At 43.6% G+C, this 19,446-nt stretch overlaps 1 protein-coding gene across 1 annotated transcript in view; it reads right to left on the minus strand.

Moving 5' to 3' along the window:
- Nucleotides 1-1,393: 1,393 nt before the first annotated feature.
- The window catches only part of LOC143764910 (uncharacterized), a 44,910-nt gene continuing 26,857 nt past the window's right edge, over nucleotides 1,394-19,446 (minus strand). The window contains exon 5 of the mRNA XM_077251013.1: nucleotides 1,394-2,945. Within this exon, the coding sequence (XP_077107128.1) occupies nucleotides 1,567-2,945 (1,379 nt within the window). The 3' untranslated portion in view covers nucleotides 1,394-1,566. The remainder of the gene's footprint in view (nucleotides 2,946-19,446) is intronic.

The raw sequence follows: 19,446 nt of genomic DNA on the forward strand, positions 1-19,446 counted from the left end.
ATATCTCATTTATATCATTTTTTTATGTTTTGGCGCTTTTATACGATAAAAACTATTTTATAGAAAAAATAATTATTTTGGTATCGCTTTATTCTCAGGACTATAACTTTTTTATTTTTTTGCTGATGATGCTGTATGGTGGCTTGTTTTTTGCGGGACAAGATGACGTTTTCAGCGGTACCATGGATATTTATATCAGTCTTTTTGATCGCGTGTTATTCCACTTTTTGTTCGGCGATATGGTAATAAAGCGTTGTTTTTTGCCTCGTTTTTTTTTTTTCTTACGGTGTTTACTGAAGGGGTTAACTAGTGGGGCAGGTTTATAGGTTGGGTCGTTACGGACGCGGCGATACTAAATATGTGTACTTTTATTGTTTTGTTTTTTTTTATTTAGATAAAGAAATGTATTTATGGGAATAATATATATTTTTTTATTATTATTTATTTAGGAATTTTTTTTTTATTTTTTTTTTTAAACATGTGAAAAAAATTTTTTTTTACTTTTTTACTTTGTCCCGGGGGGGACATCACAGATCGATGATCTGATAGTGTGCACAGCAGTGTCAGATCACCGATCTCACTGACAGGGCTGCAGGCTTACCAGCGTCTGCTCTGAGCAGACACTCGGTAAGCCACCTCCTTCCCTGCAGGACCCGGATGCCGCGGCCATCTTGGATCCGGGACCTGCAGCCAGGAAGGAGGTAGGAGACCCTCGCAGCTCCGGGGGTCTCAGGGAAGCCCGCAGGGAGCCCCCTCCCTGCGCGATGCTTCCCTATACCGCCGGTACACTGCGATCATGTTTGATCGCGGTGTGCCGGGGGTTAATGTGCCGGGGGCGGTCCGTGACCGCTCCTGGCACATAGTGCCGGATGTCAGCTGCGATAGGCAGCTGACACCCAGCCGCGATCGGCCGCGCTCCCCCCGTGAGCGCGGCCGATCGGGTATGACGTACTATCCCGTCACCGGGAATTAAGTCCCAGGTCACCTTGACGGGATAGTACGTCATACGGGATTAAGGGGTTAAAAAGTAACTGAACCTTTATATCAATTTAATTATTTATCTGTCTTTGTAAAGTAATGGATTTTTACAATATACTCCATTACCTTATTTTAATTTCCTTTTCTCCCAAAACTCCATGCTGATGTTAACAATTTTTGTAATGTACTCCATTACCTTAACTGTACAAAGACTGATCAAAAATTTAATTTAAAAAAGTTTAGTTTAGCTAACTGCTTAATATATACTTATAAGGCAGTTAAAGATTATGTCTGGTTGGGGCAGGTCTTCCGATGCTAGTACAGTCTTTGTTTCACATTAGCATGAAACTGGCCTAAAAAGAGTGAAGGTGTTAAAAAAAAACAAAAAAACAAAAAACCAACTAAACAGATTAAATTTGCAAATTTACTTTAATGTACTTACAGAAGAGGAGTGACTAAGTCCAACGTCATCTCCCATATTTCTATACAGGTTAATACTGTCTAAACTATACGTAAACAATGTGTAAACCCTATAGACATATTTTTTTTGCACGTGAGCAAGTCTACCTTTCTTTAATGTATGGTTGATTAGGTAATGGAATAGGGTCTCTTTCCAGCATGAATCATTTGATGTTTTATAAGTTGAGAGTTTCGGGTAAAACTCTTCCCACACTCAGAACATAAAAATGGCTTCTCTCCTGTGTGTGTTCTCTGATGTCTAACCAGTACAGAGCTATTGGTGAAAAATTTGCCACATTCCAAACAGGAATATGGTTTCTCCCCAGTGTGAATTCTCTGGTGAGAAATAAGGTTGGGGCTACTTCTAAAACATTTGCCACACACAGAGCAAGAATACGGTTTTTCTCCTGTGTGAACACGTTGGTGCAGTGTAAGGTTTGTGCTGCTTGTGAAACATTTTCCACAATCGGCACAAACAAATGGTTTTTCTCCCGTATGAGTCCTACGATGCTTGATGAGTGATGCCTTCTGGCTAAAGGACTTCCCACAGTCAGAACACCCGAAAGGCTTCTCCCCTGTGTGAATTCGCTGGTGAGTGATGAGATGGGCACTGACAGAGAAACTTTTTCCACACTCTGAACAAGAGAATGGTTTCTCCCCTGTGTGAATCCTTTGGTGCCTTATATACATAGAATTCTTGGCAAAGGTTTTTCCACAGTCAGAACATATTATCGGCTGTTCCTCTGTATGAGCTCTTTGATGTTTCAGCAAATCAGCATTTCTTGAAAAACATTTTTGACAGTCCGAACATTTGTATCTTTTCTCTTGGGTGTTTTTTGATTGTCCAGATATGGCGTGTGACTTGTTATAGCATCTTCTATTGTTTTCGCTGGCTGTAGCTATGGCATTCCCATCTGTCCTTGCTGAATCGCTATCTTCTCCACTACAATCATCAGTATAAGGTACCAAATAATCTATCTGTGTATAGGTCTCATTGTCTTTGGAGTTAACTTCATGACACACAACGGACTCCTGCTTAATATGAGCAGATGGATATTGGTGTGCGTGAGCTATAGTAGACATTTCTGTACCTGTGGAATTTTCTTCCTGAAATAAAACAGACTCCATCTTAATACGAGAGTCGTAATATTGTACGGTGTGACTGGCAGCTGTACACATTTTAGAGCCTTTGAAATTCCCATCTTTACGTAAATTGGATTCTTTTTTAACACTATTGGGTAAATTCTGTGCCTGTCTGGAGGGAGGAACCAATTCTTCTTTAATACGAAATGCCCCATGGTTGTGCATGAGCTTTGTAGGTGCACAGGAATCAATGTCCACGAGAGTCTCTCTTTCAGAAGAGGTTTTACCAACCTCGTTGTGGCCATTTGTATCTTGTGTCAATGGACACATTAGTGCATTATTCTCTATATCAATGCCTTTACATGTCCCAGATTCATTCTTAACCTCACCAGGAACATGGTTGGTTTGGAAATCTTCTGGGGATCCTGTGAAAACACAAAACTAAAATAAATATTGTACATAATATCAATCTTTCTATAATGTAAATGTCAGGGAAGTTCCTGATCCAGACATATAAGTGGAAAATCTGGCCTAGAAACTGATGGACGATGGAGCGTTGCCTGAACGGCATGGAATAAGGACGCACGGTGCTGAGCTCCCGCACATCCATTCTTCATTATCCTGTGGATTCAGCTTGAGGATCAACTATAAAGAGCTGACCTGTCTCCCTCTACCCTGTCCTTCTGCACACAGTGAACACATGAATAAGCAGCTGATCATGACAAGGGCAAAGGCTGTAAAAGAACAGACCAGTGAAGGAGGCCTTTCCAATATGGTAACACCCCACACCAGTGAAGGAAAATTACATTTACTGCAGCAGTAAAATTAAAGTGGTTTGCCCACTCTGCACCTAACTAGCCATCCAGACTTGATAATGACTATAAAACTGTCAACTCCCACTCCCTGAAGACCTGACAGCGGAGGATGATATCCAGGCCACAACCAGAAAAATGAGAATCCATGACAGTTGCTTGCAATCCAATTGCTACAAGACGCTACACAAGTGGATTAAAGGGAACCTGTCACCAGGAATAACGCGGTTAACCTGCAGACATGGGATTAATCTGCAGGTGTAATAGCATTATGATGCTGCTTTGCGCCCACACGCAGCCGAATGCAGCGGGGAGAAAATTTATCTAGATATTAAACTATAGAGACAGAGACATTCTTAGAAAGGCCGGAGAAATGGAGGATCTCACGGTTGGAGGACGGAGAATTGCCATTTATCCGGATTACTCCGCTACGGTCCACAAACAGAAAATGCAGTTTACTGGTGTCAAGAGACGTCAGAGAGTTGGGGGAGCAATACTCCATGTTTTTTCCCGCGAGACCAAAAGTGGTAGCTTTTAATAGAGTTAATTTTTTCCTGACACCAGAGGACGCTACCCAGTGGATTGATATTAATGCTAAGAAAATACAAGCTAAAGGAGACTGAGAACTCGTTGAGATATGGATATGGGATATTGGTTTCTCTTTGAAAGAGGATAATTGGGTTAATTGCATACTTGTTTACTGCTTGTATTATTTTCAATTATGAAAGAGTTGAGTTTAGCCACTCTGGTTCTTTGGCCAGACAATGCTGCAATAGATAATATGGAGGGCAGAGGAGTGCTTTAGAAAAAGGTGTAATGCGAATGTGTATTATACCTCTTTACTTTGTTCTATGTTTTGAAATGTTTTAGATGAATGAAAAGAGTTGTGACCTTAATGGTGGTGGGAGGGGGAAGGAGAAAGTAATCCAAGGGAGAGTGTCTGATGGGCAGAGGAGCCCCACTCTCGATGAGAGGAAAATGCTTAGATGGGAGTTGGGAGTTCAAAGGGTAAGGGGGAGGGGCTAGATAGCTCAGGCCAAGAAATAAGGTTACTCTGAAGGTTGATGAGAGGTATGATGGGGACCGTATTAAAATATTGAGTTGGAATGTAAGAGGCTTAATGGATAGAACCAGGCAGGCGGCAGTTTTACAGTATGCTTGTGATCAAAGGGCCTCATTGATATGTCTGCTTGAAACACATTTAGTGCGTGAGAGAGTTGATGTCTTGTCTAGGCGCTGGATACAGAAAGCGTATCACTCTTTCTCTACGTACTCAAGGGGAGTGTCAGTACGGATTCCTGCGGGGGTGCGATTTGAGGAGATGAAGGTGTATGTTGATGCGGATGGTCAATATGTGGTGGTGAAATGTAAATTGCTTGGGGTGCTGCTGTGCGTAGTGGCTATGTATATTCCACCTCCCTATTCCAGTAAGAAAATTAGAGAAGTGTTGGAGCTGGTGAGGCGAGGAGACCCGATACCACTTCTAATTATTGGAGACCTCAATAATAAATTTTTATTTATATAGCGCCAACATATTCCGCAGCACTTTACAATTACAATAATATATGTGATGACTTCTGGGATAGGAACAAAAAGTTACAGAATAGGTCTGAAGGTCATACTACTACGTTTGGTACATATGTTCAGGACATTGGCATGATTGATCTGTGGAGGGTGCGACACGTTGAGGAGAGGGGGTATTCTTGCTACTCACCGGCCCATGATACCTTATCTAGAATAGATATGGCTCTTGGAAATAAAATGTTAGATACAATGGTGGGAGACGTGAGATACCTGTCACAGGCATTTTCGGATCATAATCCGATTGAGGTGGAGCTGCAGCCAATGAGGATGCGGGTCGGGTGCAGGGGAGAGTGGAAAATTCACCCTAACTGGTTGCGCAGTATTGATATAGACAACATACAGCGGGATATAGAGGAGTTCTTTGAGTTTAATGACGGGAGTGCTGATATACCCACTATTTGGGAAACTATGAAAGCGTATCTGAAGGGATTGCTGTTTAGAGATATTAGTAGATGTAAGCGGCGGGCAAAACAGGCGGAAAGATCGGCAAGTGAGAGGCTGAGAGTAGCGGAGGATGAAATGATTGCTCTGGGTACCCTTGAGGCTGGGAAACTTAAAAGAAGCTCAGAATAAAATGGATAAAATTATTTTGTAGAAGGCAGAGAGAAAGTTTCAGAGACTAGCTTTTTATCAGGAGGGGGAGGTGGTGGGTCATATGCTGTCGCTGGTGGCCTCTGCTCAGCAGGACTGTGGAGTCGGTAAGCCACAGTTGTGACTCCGACTCCTGGATTTTATTTTATTTTAGTAACAATAAATTTACTGTTGTAAAATATTAACATCGTGCTTATTCAGTTTCTCACCATCATATAAGTAATCGGACCACTTAGAGCAAAAACTATATTTATTAGAATACAATTAGAATATAGCAAATAACTTTTATAAACTCTTGTAAGTAAATATGCAATAAACACTTATGCAGTTAATAAGAAGAAATCTATAAATTTGTCCTCAGAAAAAGTATTGCCCCTGTCGGCTCCTCCTTCATGGATGCCCTCAAATCTGATCTAATTATTTTGAGAGCAGAGAACAAGCTCTCCACACTAACTTGGGTTGGTAACCACTCGGGCAACATATCTGACAATGTCAGGATACAGAGGAATCGCTTGTTACACTGTTATTTTTGATGAACGGTCAAATTTCTCAATTTCTTTTATTGCACATGAAAAATTCTGCTGAAATGTACTGGCTGTGTTCTTTGATGGGGATGACTCTTCTTCTATGCGGGAACGCTTTGCTCGGTCCTTGTGATCCAAATATTTTTCAAAATTAAATTCTTCATCAGTTGATGAGGGTGAAGATGTGGCAGGACGACCAAATTCTTCTTGTTCCTCCTGACTGTTCTGCAACCCTTTCATCCTTACTGCTATTTCTAACAGAGCTTTTTTTACTTTAGTTAGCTGTTGATCATCTAGAAGAATCCAATGCATTGGGTCTACATAAACAGCTGCCAAAAGAATGTTATTTTGTAATAGTAGCTCCTCTCTCCGTATCATTGATGCAGCAATGCCACTTGCAATTAACCCTCCTCTTTGGGACAGACGAAACATCAGGTTCTTCCACTCCTTTAAGAAAATACCTGGAGTTAAGTCCTCTGCTTGTAATTTTTTAGTCACTGTAAATGGGTGCTCTAGCAATTTTTCCAGCTCAGTCACCTGATTCCACTGACTTTCATTTAAGCATCAGTTGAGGGTTAGCCATGTCTACAAGAAAGGTTTTCAGTTCAACCAAGCGCTGAATCATTAAGTACTGCCCCATCGTGTGGCTTGATCAATAATTGCCCCTTTTCCAGCACGTCTCTTCAAAATGGAGTCAACTTTAGGGGTTCTGGCAACAGTAGCCAATTTTCTCACCTTGCCAATCAGTGCAGCAGCATGTCCTTCTTGCAGACTGTCTCTTATAGCCAGCTGTAGCGTATGCACAACACAGCGCATGTGATGAATGAAAGAACGTATTGACACAGTTTCAACAAGATCTAAACTATCATGTTGCTGTTCATCTGAAGCAACTTCAGTTTGCTCCTCAGTTACAATACTGTGTTCTTCTATTTCAAACATTTCTGTGTCTGTGGACCCAGAATGTTCTTCTAGCTGCTGGTCACCATCATTACTCTCATTCATTAGCTTAATAGTACTTATCATATTTGAAGCATTGTCAGTTACGACAGAAAGAACTTGCTCTTTTTTAAGTTCATAGTCTTGCAGAACCTTTTCCACCAAGACCTGGAGAAACTCACTGGTATGATGAGCTTTGGTGTCTTTTACTGCCAATGTCTTGGTAACTATTTCATTTTTGTCACAAACAAATCGGACATTGATGGCAAAATAGTTCACTCTGACGTGTGCAGGCATCCATTTTAAGAAACAGAAAGCGTCCCTTGAGAGTTTTTATAAGTTCTTCCTTTTGTTTAAAAGCTTCTTCGATAACTAATTTTCTAATGCTCTCTCTCTCTCCAGAGAAACACCAAGCTTGCGGGCCATTTCCCCATTCAGACACATAAAAGCTGGTCGTGAAAATAATCAAATAGGCACACTATCCTTTACAACAGGCTCTATGATCTGTTTTTTAAATGTATCTACTGTCGTTGTCACAGTAACTTTGTCACTGACAAAATATCTTGCAACTGATGGCTGCAAAGTTCTCTGCTCCTTTGTTTGGCTGGAAGAGCTGGGCACTGGTTCATTGGTTTGGATGCAGTCTCTCTCATCCACTGCTTTCAGTACTTCTGGATGAAAGCGCTGTAAATGTCTCTTTAGATTAGAATCTCTGGTAGGAGCATTTTTATCTTTGTCTGAATATGCACTGATCTTGGCTTCACAGCATTTGTTTTCGTCTGGATCATTTGTCATACACTGACAGACAATGTTTTCTATCTTGAGTGATAGTGAAATGTTCAAATACAGCTGATTTAATGGGACGCTTCTTTGACATTCTCAGGTTTTTAATTCTGCATTCACAATCCAAATGACAATTGTTTTTCCTAAAAACAATTGTACAAAATTATTGCCAGGTCGTACAACTGATATAGTGGTCAGTAATACTGTTATTCCTCATGTACTCACAGTTAACTGATGCAAAGTTTGTTGAAAGGATAATACTTCTTACAGTCTTCCTCTTCTGAGTAGCAGCTGTGAGATGCTTGGAAGACGCACACCTAGTAAACATCTAGTCTAGAGGAGGAGCTTTACTACTAAGAATTTGCAACACATTTTCACTTTCAGTTTCATACATTGTAAGTAGGGGGGTTGGGGCAGCATGACGTTAACCAAGTATAAGATTAGATAAGGGCAGTGGAGAACAGTGACACACAAGAAGTAAGAAATGTCTCTATCTCCAGCAGAACTGCTTATCACTGTTGTTCATAGTTTGATACAACATATATATTTGAGTAACATTTATAAAATTCTTATGAAAGTTCAATTATGAAATATTAATACATTTTTTTTTTTTAAAGCTGGAGTCGGAGTCGGTACATTTCTACCGACTCCGACCAAAACTAACTCCGACTCCACGACTCCGACTCCACAGCCCTGCTGCTCAGAGTACATCATTTGTGCATTCATTGGTTTCAGCAAATTGTGCGAAGGTGCAGGAGACTTCTGAGATCATAGAGGTCTTTACAGACTTCTATGCGGATTTGTACTCCTCGCGGGTGGATGCATTGATGGGAGACACTGGGGCTTTTTTAGGGGGACTTGAGTTGCTTAAGCTGAGTGAGGATGACAGGGAACGTTGGATGCACCTATTACAGATGAGGAATTGAGCCGGGCATTAAGGTCAATGGCAAGGGGTAAGGCGCCAGGAGCAGATGGACTACCAGCCAAAATTTGCAAAGATATGGAGGAAGTGTTGATGCCCAGATTAAGGCTATGTGCACACATCCAGAATTGCAGCGGAAATTTCCATGGCAATTCCGGAACTCCCTGCAGCGGAAAAAGGCCGAGGTTCCCGACGCTAGTGTTGTCTCCGCCGCACAACGGGGGCAGCGGATGCATTTTTCCAGCGCATCCGCTGCCCCATTGGGAGGTGCAGGGAAGTGCGGGGAGGTGGTGGCGGAGTTCCGGCCGCGCATGCGCGGTCGGAAAAAGCGGACCGTCGTGAGCAAAAAACGTTACATGTAGCGTTTTTTTTTGTCCCGACGGTCCGCCACAACACAGCGCAACCGTCGCACAACGGTTGCGACGTGTGTCAATCCGTCGCAATACATCGCTTAATGTTAGTCTATGGGGAAAAAACGCATCCTGCAAGCACTTTTGCAGGATGCGTTTTTTCGGCAAAACGACGCATTGTGGCGGATTGCAGTTAACGCTAGTGTGAAAGGAGCCTAAGTTGTCCATGGCCACCAGGTTTCCCACCTAGGCCAATCCTCATTAAAATTGCTTCATTTTAGGGACAAATACATACCACGATAAGCTAAAGACAATCAGTCCCTAATGGTGGATAGTAATAAGGTCTCCATTTCTCCTTTCTTTTCAGAATAAGTGGAAAAAAAAAAGTGGGCAAAATTTCTACATACCAAAAAACGACTAAGAGCTAACAATCACATACTCGATGCAGTTCCTTGCAAAACTGTGTGTAGTCCCATTGGGAAAGACAGTTTTTTGACTCCCAGTGGATGCACGGACGTGGTTGGATGCCAATGAAAGATGTCGGTGAAACCAAAAAGTTGACATTTTGAGTAATGCCAGAACATATGCTACATGCTGAATCCCACAAAGAACGGATTATGATTGTTGCAAATGTAACATAACAGATACTTATAAACCCTTTAAGTGTTTGGGATATAATTCATTTGCGGGTAGTGAAAATGCTTATAGTTCTAGAGTTATATACTTGTTTTATAGGGTTTTTCAGTCCAAAATTTACGTTTACCCTGGTCTTCTCATAAGCAGGAGAATGTCCTTGTTTGTTACAGTTATGATAGGCGTTTATTAGAATAAGGAAAATAATGTGGCACTGTGGGTCAATAGTTATCTATTTCAGCTATATTACACTAATATATTAGCATTGAACTGAATATGGCAGAACATATGGGCATAATAGCATTTAATGTTAGCGGTATGGGAGATGCAACCAAGAGGTGCGCAATAATTGGCTGTCAATTTCAACCAGCAGTAATAAGCATATCCGACTCATACGGTTAAAGAGAGAGAGAGAGTTTATTGGCTACATCGGTCATGGATTGGAAAGTATACCATTCTGTATTCTCGACATGTCAGACGTTCGTGCTATGGTTCACAAAAATATTCAATTTTTTTGTAAAAACAGGTTCTAAGAGACATTTTGGGGCATTATGTACAATATACAGTACAGACCAAAAGTTTGAACACCTTCTCAATTAAATATTTTTCTGTATTTTCATTACTATGAAAATTGTAAATTCACACTGAAGGCATCAAAACTATGAATTAACACATGTGGAATGAATTAACACATGTGGAATTATATACTTAAAGTGTGAAACAACTGAAATTATGTCTTATATTCTAGGTTCTTCAAAGTAGCCACCTTTTGCTTTGATGACTGCTTTGCACACTCTTGGCATTCTCTTGATGAGCTTCAAGAGGTAGTCACCGGAAATGGTTTTCACTTCCCAGGTGTGCCCTGTCAGGCTTAATACGTGGGATTTTTTGCCTTATAAATGGGGTTGGGACCATCAGTTGTGTTGAGCAGAAGTCTGGTGGATACACAACTGATAGTCCTACTGAATAAACTGTTAGAATTTGTATTATGGCGAGAAAAAAAAAAGCAGCTAAGTAAAGAAAAACGAGTGACCATCATTACTTTAAGAAATGAAGGTCAGTCAGTCCGAAAAATTGGGAAAACTTTGAAAGTGTCCCCAACTGCAGTTGCAAAAACCATCAAGTGCTACAAAGAAACTGGTTCACATGAGGAACGCCCCAGGAAAGGAAGACCAAGAGTCAGCTCTGCTTCTGAGGATAAGTTTATCTGAGTCACCAGCCTCAGAAATAGCAGGTTAACAGCAGCTCAGATTACAGACCAGGTCAATGCCACACAGAATTCTAGCAGCAGACACATCTCTACAACAACTGTTAAGAGAAGACTTTGTGCAGCAGGCCTTCATGGTAAAATAGCTGCTAGGAAACCACTGCTAAGGACAGGCAACAAGCAGAAGAGACTTGTTTGGGCTAAAGAACACAAGGAATGGACATTAGACCAGTGGAAATCTGTGCTTTGGTCTGAGGAGTCAAAATTTGAGATCTTTGGTTCCAACCACCGTGTCTTTGTGCGATGCAGAATAAAATCAACGGATGGACTCTACATGACTGGTTCCCATCGTGAAGCATGGAGGAGGTGGTGTGATTGTGTGGGGGTGCTTTGCTGGTGACACTGTTGGGGATTTATTCAAAACTGAAGGCATACTGATCCAGCATGGCTACCACAGCATCTTGCAGCGGCATGCTATTCCATCCGGTTTGCGTTTAGTTATGATTATTATTATTTATTATTATAGCGCCATTTATTCCATGGTGCTTTACATATGAGGAGGGGGTATATATAAAAACAAGTTCAATAATCTTAAACAATAGAAGTCACAACTGGTACAGGAGGAGAGAGAGGACCCTGCCGCGGGGGCTCACAATCTACAAGGGATGGGTGAAAATACAGTAGGCGAGGGTAGGTTTGGTCGATCGGTGGTTACTGCAGGTTGTAGGCTTGTCAGAAGAGGTAGGTCTTAAGGTTCTTTTTGAAGGTTTCGATGGAGTGAGCCTGATATGTTGTGGTAGAGGGTTCCAGAGTAGGGGTCATGTGCGAGAGAAATCTTGTATGCGATTGTGGGAAGAGGAGATAAGAGGGGAGTAGAGAAGGAGATCTTGTGAGGATCGGAGGTTGCGTGCAGGTAAGCACCGGGAGACGAGGTCACAGATGTATGGAGGAGACATGTTGTGGATGGCTTTGTATGTCATGGTTAGGGTTTTGTACTGGAGTCTCTGGTTAATGGGGAGCCAGAGAAGGGATTCACAGAGGGGAGGCTGGGGAATAGCAAGGGGGGGGGGGGGTTTACAGGTGGATTATTAGTCGGGCAGCAGAGTTTAGAATAGATTGGAAGGGTGCAAAGTGTTCGAGGGGAGGCCACAGCGTAGGAGGTTGCAGTAGTCAAGGCGAGAGATGATGAGGGCATAGACTAGGGTTTTTGCAGATTCTTGGTTGAGGAATGTACGGATCCGTGAAATATTTTTGAGTTGAAGTCGGCAGGAAGTGGAAAGGGCTTGGATATGTGGTTTGAAGGAGACATCTGTTTCAAGGATTACACCCGAGGCAGCGAGCTTGTGGGACTGGGGAGAGTGGGCAGCCATTTACTGTAATGGTTAGGTTCGTTGGGGGGGGGTCGCGTGAGATGGGGGAAAGATGATGAATTCTGTTTTGTCCATGTTAAGTTTCAGAAATCTAGCGGAGAAGAAGGATGAAATAGACAGACATTGAGGGATTCTGGTTAGTAGGGAGGTGATATCTGGTCCTGAGATGTAGATCTGTGTGTCATCAGCATAGAGGTGATACTGAAAGCCATGAGATTCTATGAGCTGTCCCAGGCAAAAGGTGTAAATGGAGAAGAGCAGGGGCCCTAGGACTTAACCTTGTGGGACTCCAACAGATAACAGATAAGGCGCGAGGTGAGGAGGTGGTGTGTGAGTGGGAGACGCTGAATGTCTGGTCTGTTAGGTATGACGAGATCAGGATTGGGCCAAGTCTGTGATGCCAAGGGATGAGAGGGTCTGTAGTAATAGGGAATGGTCCACTGTGTCAAAGGCAGAGGACAGGTCCAGGAGGAGAAAGACACAGTAGTGTCGCTTGCTCTTGGCGGTTAATACGTCATTGGTGACTTTAGTTAGCGCACTTTTAGTGGAGTGGTGTGACAGGAAGCCAGATTGTAAGCGGTCGAGGAGGGAGCAAGAAGAGAGATGGCAGGATAGTTCAAGATAGACGTGTTGTTCCAGTAGTTTGGAGGCATAGGGGAGAGGTGATATAGGGCGATAGCTAGATACAGAGGATGGGTCAAGAGAGGGCTTTTGAGGATAGGTGTGATTGCGACATGTTTAAAGCTTGAGGGGAAAACACCAGTTAGTGATAGGTTTAAGAGATGGGTTAGGGTTGGGATGAAGACTGTGGGAAGGTTTGGGATGAAGTGGGATGGGATCGGGTCAAGTGCACAGGTGGTGAGATGCGATCTTGAGAGTAGAGTGGAGAGTCGATCTTCTGTAATGGTGGAGAGGTTGGTTTTGGAGGTGGAGGGCTAGGAAGTTGGGAGAAAAGGCTCTGGGGGTTGTTGACCAAAACTGTCTCTGATATCAATCTTCTGCTTGAGAAATGAGGCAAAGTCTTCAGCAGAGATGAGTGGGGAGAGAGGAGTTGCTGGGGGACAGATTAGAGAATTCAAGGAGTTGAATAACTGTTTAGGGTTGCGAGACAGGGAGAATATGAGAGATGAGAAGTAAGTTTGTTTAGCTGTGGCGAGTGTGGCCTTGAAAGTAGTGAGGGACTGTTTGAATGCGATGAAGTGCTTGTTGGAGTGGGATCTTTTCCATTTCTGCTCAGCAGCCCTGGAAGCTCGCCTCAGTTCTTTGGTCAGGCTGGTGTGCCAGGGCTGTCTGTTGATTTTACGAGCTTTGGTATGTGTAAGAGGGGCAGCAGATTCCAAAGCTACAGCTATTGTGGTGTTATATAGAGTGGCAGTGTCATCCGCATTGTGTAGGGAACTTATATCTGTGAGAGGGAGGAGGAATTCAGAGAATGAGTGTAGATCAAGATGTTTAAGATTTCTGCGAGGGTGTGAAAGTTTGTGGGGTGGGGAATGTAGACATGGAGGGAAGAGAATGTGAGTAGGCTGTGGACAGAGAGGAAGAGGTGAGTAGAGAGGTTAGATAGGGAGCAGAGGCGGGTGAAGATGAGGTCCAGTGTGTGACCATCTTTGTGGGTGGCTGTAGAAGACCATTAGGTGAAGCCAAAGGAGGAAGTGAGAGATAGAAGTTTAGTGGCAGCTGAGAGGGAAGTGTCAACGGGGATGTTGAAGTCGCCCATGATGATAGTGGGGATGTCTGCGGAAAGGAAATTAAGTAGCCAGGTGGTGAAGTGGTCAAAGAAGGTGGTGACTGGCCCAGGGGGCGGTAAATGACAGCCAGTTGGAGGGGGAGTAGATGTGCACAGTGTGCACCTCAAACGGAAGGAAGGGTAACAGAGGGTGGCAGTGGGATTGGGGTGAAGGAGCAATCATTTGACAGGAGAAAACCAACTCCTCCGCCATGCTTGCTGCTGGGGCGGGGTGTGTGAGAAAGGTGGAAGACGCCATATGAAAGTGCAGCAGGAGAGGCTGTGTCAGAAGGGGTGAGCCAGGTTTCGGTGATGGCGAGGAACGAAAGTTTGGTAGTAACAAAAAGATCATGGATGTAGCAAAGCTTGTTGCAGACAGAGCGAGCATTCCACAGAGCTCCTGTTAGTGGAACTGGGGAAGCGGGGGCTGGACGAATGGGTATAAGGTTAGAGGTTACGGAACTTTGTGATAGAGTGTGGATGGGAGGTAGAAATGCCTGTGGGGATGTGGTGAGGAGGGCCAGGATGTGGAGAGAGATCACCAGCAGTGAGAAGGAGCAGAGAAAGTGTTAGCAGGTGGGAGCAGGAGAGGCATGAGGTGGCTGTCAGTGTTTGGAGACAGAGGATTGTACGTTGAGGAATAGTTCAAGAAGAGATTAACAGTTCCTTACTTGGTGTAGGGTTTAGGGGAGTTGGACCATCATTTATTTTTCAACAGGACAATGCCCCCACACACACCTCCAGGCTGTGTAAGGGCTATTTGACCAAGAAGGTGAGTGATGGGGTGGTACGCCAGATGACCTGGCCTCCACAGTCACCAGACCTGAACCAAATCGAGATGGTTTGGGGTGTTGGACCACAGAGTGAAGGCAAAAGGGCCAACAAGTGCTAAGCATCTCTGGGAACTCCTTCAAGATTGTTGGAAGACCATTTCCGGTGACTACCTCTTGAAGCTCATCAACAGAATGCCAAGAGTGTGCAAAGCAGTCAAAGCAAAAGGTGGCTACTTTGAAGAACCTAGAATATAAGACATTTTCAGTTGTTTCACACTTTTTTGTTTAGTATATAATTCCACGTGTATTAATTCATAGTTTTGATGCCTTCAATGAGAATTTACAGTTTTCATAGTTATGAAAATAAAGAAAAATCTTTAATTGAGAAGGTGTGTCCAAACTTTTGGTCTGTACTTTAAGTGATTGTGTATATATTAGCAGCTTTATATATCCCACCACCCTATTCTGGAGATGTTATGAAGAAAATATACGTACGCTACTTACCTGGTAGCAGTGTTTTTTCAGGAGCCATGACAGCACAACGAGAGAGGGGATCCGCCCTTCAGGGACAGGAAACCTACAGACATAAAAGGGCGGTACCTCTCCCCCGCATCAGTTAGTTCCAGAGCATGAGAGGACCACCTTGGTTAGTAACACAGAAACAGCATACACTTTGATACAATTTATTAAGTGAACATATTATTAAAAAAAAAAGGGAAAAAACGAAAGTGTTTGAGCTTATCCGAAAAAGAATAGGGTAGGGAATATAAGGGTGCTGTCATGGCTCCTGAAAAAACACCAGCTACCAGGTAAGTAGCGTACGTATTTATTCAGTCGCCATGACAGCACAACGAGAGACTTTCAGAGAAGTAAGGAAGATTAGGGAGGGATAACAGCCTCAAGTACCCTTCTCCCAAACGTGAGGTCAGAGGAGCTACCCAGATCTAGCCTATAGTGTCTAAGAAAGGTAGATGGAGAAGACCATGTGGCCGCCTTACATATGTCTTCAATCGACACCTCGGATCTCTCCGCCCAGGATGTTGAAACAGCTCGAGTGGAGTGAGCCTTTATACCCTCTGGGATCTCCACGCCACCTGCTGTATAAGCGAGAGAAATCGCCTCCCTGATCCACCTGGCTAAAGTGTTTTTAGATACTCTAAGGGTACCGTCTCACTATGCGATTTACCAACGATCACGACCTGCGATACGACCTGGCCGTGATCGTTGGTAAGTCGTTATGTGGTCGCTGGGGAGCTGTCACACAGACCGCTCTCCAGCGACCAACGATGCCGAGGTTCGCTGGTAACCAGGGTAAACATCGGGTTACTAAGCGCAGGGCCGCGCTTAGTAACCCGATGTTTACCATGGTTACCAGCGTAAAAGTAAAAAAAAAAAAAAACGTACATACTCACCATCTGATGTCCGTCAGGTCCCTTGCCGTCCGCTTCCCGCTCTGATTGAGTGCCGCCGTAAAGTGAAAGCAGATCACAGCGGCGACGTCACCGCTGTGATCTGCTCTCACTTTCCGGCCGGCAGACAGTCAGAGCGGGAAGCGGACGGCAAGGGACCTGACGGACATCAGATGGTGAGTATGTACGGTTTGTTTTTTTTACTTTTACGCTGGTAACCACGGTAAACATCGGGTTACTAAGCGCGGCCCTGCGCTTAGTAACCCGATGTTTACCCTGGTTACAAGCGATCGCATCGCTGGATCGCTGTCACACACAATGATCCAGCGATGACAGCGGGAGATCCAGCGACGAAAGAAAGTTTAAAACGATCTGCTACGACGTACGATTCTCAGCAGGGTCCCTGATCGCAGTAGCTTGTCAAGACACTGCGAGATCGTAACTATATCGCTAGAACGTCACGAATCGTGCCGTCGTAGCGATGAAAATGCCACTGTGTGACGGTACCCTAAGACCCTTCCTAACCCCCTGATAAGATATAAAAAGGGTTATCTTTTTTCCAGGAATCTGTAACTGAAATGTATTTAAGGAGGCACCTTCTCACATCTAGGGAATTAAATTTACGTTCTTTATCATTAGTGGGATTGGAGCAGAATGACGGCAAAACTACCTCCTGTAACCTATGAAATTTTGTAGCAACCTTAGGAAGATAAAGGGGATCCGGTTTCATAAGGACTATCCTCTCTAAACTGCATGTATGGCGGTTGTCTAGATAACGCTTGAAGATCACTAACTCTTCTTGCGGACGTAAGAGCAACTAAAAAGGCTGTTTTAATCGATAGGATTTTGATTGGAATGATATCAATAGGTTCAAACGGGGTTTGTGTTAAAGCTGAAAGAACCAGATTTAGATCCCACGGAACTATCTTTTGCTTTATAACGGGTCTGGATCTAGTAACCGCCTTGAAGAACCTAGAAATCCAGTAATTGCCGGCCAAATTAGAATTGTATAGTGCTCCTAGAGCTGATACTTGGACTCTAAGAGTGCTAGTGGCTAAGCCTAATTCTAAACCTTTTTGTAGAAATTCTAGAATTTGATTAATACAAGGTTCTTGGTCAATTTGTGCCCCTGAAACTGACAAGAACTTTTTCCAGACCCTGACATAAATGTTAGTTGTAGAGGTTTTCCTACTTTTAAGAAGTGTATTTACCAGATGTTTAGAGAACCCCTTCCCCCTTAGCAGCGACCTCTCAAAATTCCACGCTGCTAGGTGTAGGTTGGCTACTCGTGGATGGAGTATTGGGCCCTGAGAGAGGAGATCTGTCAAATCTGGGAGAACCCATGGCTGAGTGACGGACATCTTCCTCAGCCAAGGAAACCATGATCTCCTGGGCCAAAACGGGGCTATCAAGATTACCCGGGCTCTGTCTTCCCGAATTTTTCTCAGAACTATTGGTATTAAGTTCAGAGGGGGAAACGCATATGCGAGACCGAAGTGCCATGGTATTAGGAGAGCGTCCACCGCATACGGGTTGTCTCTGGGATTTAGGGAGCAGAATTGAGGTAGTTTTTTGTTTTCTTGGCTGGCAAAGAGGTCTATTTCCGGACATCCCCATAAGTGCACGATCTGATTGAAGACGGTCGAGCTTAAAGACCAATCCCCCTGTCTGAGTTTGTTGCGGCTCAGATAGTCGGCCATGGTGTTGAATTTCCCTTTTATATGAAGTGCCGTGAGGGAAAGCAGGTGATTTTCGGCCACCTGGAAAATACGATCAGCAACCTCCATTAGTGAACTGGACCGCGTACCCCCTTGATGATTAATGTAGGCCACGGTTACCTGGTTGTCCGAGAACAGCCCGACGTGATGACCCTGTAAGGGTATAAGAAAGCTGTTTAAAGCACGCTCTACCGCCAAAATTCTTTTAGGTTGGAAGACGAGTCTTGTTCCGAATGGGACCAAAGGCCCTGGGCCCAGTTATTCTCTAAGTGCACCCCCCCATCCCTTGGGGCTAGCATCAGTAGTAATTATTTTAGTTACATGGTTAGTCCAGGGAACTCCTCTACATAAGTTTGAAACGCGAGACCACCAATTTAGTGAACGGATGGACTCAATGGATAACAAGAATTTGCTGTCAAGATGAACCCCTAGTCGGCGTGAGTTATGTAGGACATCCCACTGCAGTGTTCTGGTGTGGTATTGGGCCCAAAGAACTGCCGGAATACAAGCTGTAAGAGAACCTAAGAGTGACATGGCACTTCTTACAGAGACTAACGGATTATTAATCACCCTCGTGACGAGCTGATATATACTATCAACCTTCGAATCTGGAAGGCGACATTCTTGCCGACTGGAATCTATAACTAGACCTAGAAATTCCTGCGTTTTTAAGGGCTTTAAACAGGATTTTTTACGGTTAATAATCCATCCTAAATTGTGCAATACCGCAATCACTCTTTCTAGCTGGACTTCACAATGTAATTCTGAGTGACCCACAATCAATAAGTCATCCAGATAAGGAATTATTATTATGTTCTGCTCATGTAGGTGTGCCATAACCTCTACCATGATTTTAGTAAATACACGGGGTGCGACTGCGACACCAAAGGGAAGTGCCCGATATTGAAAGTGCTCTATTGTGCCAGCGAGTGAAACCGCCACCCTAAGGAATTTCTGATGATCTGCGTGTATTGGGACATGGTAGTAGGCGTCTTTAAGGTCCAAGACAACCATGAAGCAGTTTTCAAAAAGAAGCTTTATTGCCGTTTTCACAGATTCCATCTTGAAGGACGGAACTAACAGAAAATTGTTGAGGCCTTTCAAGTTAATAATGGTGCGAAAGGATTTGTCAGGTTTTTTGATCAGGAACAAAGGGGAATAGAACCCCTTACCTCTTTCTTCTACAGGCACCTTGACTAGAACCTTTTTCTGTAGAAGCTCCCGAACTTCTGATTCCAAAGCCAATTGTTCTGCAGGAGAAGAACGGATGGGTGTCAGCTTGAATTTGTCTCGAGGGATCTGATGGAATTCGAATCTTAGACCTGCTTCTATGATGCTCAGAATCCAAGGACTATTAGTGTTTTGTATCCAGGTAGGGTAGAAGGCCAAAAGCCTACCCCCCACCTGGTCCGCCAGTCATTGGGGCTTTTTATAGTCTCGGGAGGAATTAAACATGTATCCTCTACCTCTTCTTCTGGTGTTGTCAAATCTGGTAATCTCTCTATTTGACTCTCGGTTAGATCTTCTACGGTTAGACCATCCTCTATTATAGTCCCGTCTAAAGAAGGGTCTCTTTAGGAAAGGA

This window comes from Ranitomeya variabilis, chromosome 4, assembly GCF_051348905.1.
Source record: "Ranitomeya variabilis isolate aRanVar5 chromosome 4, aRanVar5.hap1, whole genome shotgun sequence".
Classification (NCBI taxonomy): Eukaryota; Metazoa; Chordata; class Amphibia; order Anura; family Dendrobatidae; genus Ranitomeya; species Ranitomeya variabilis.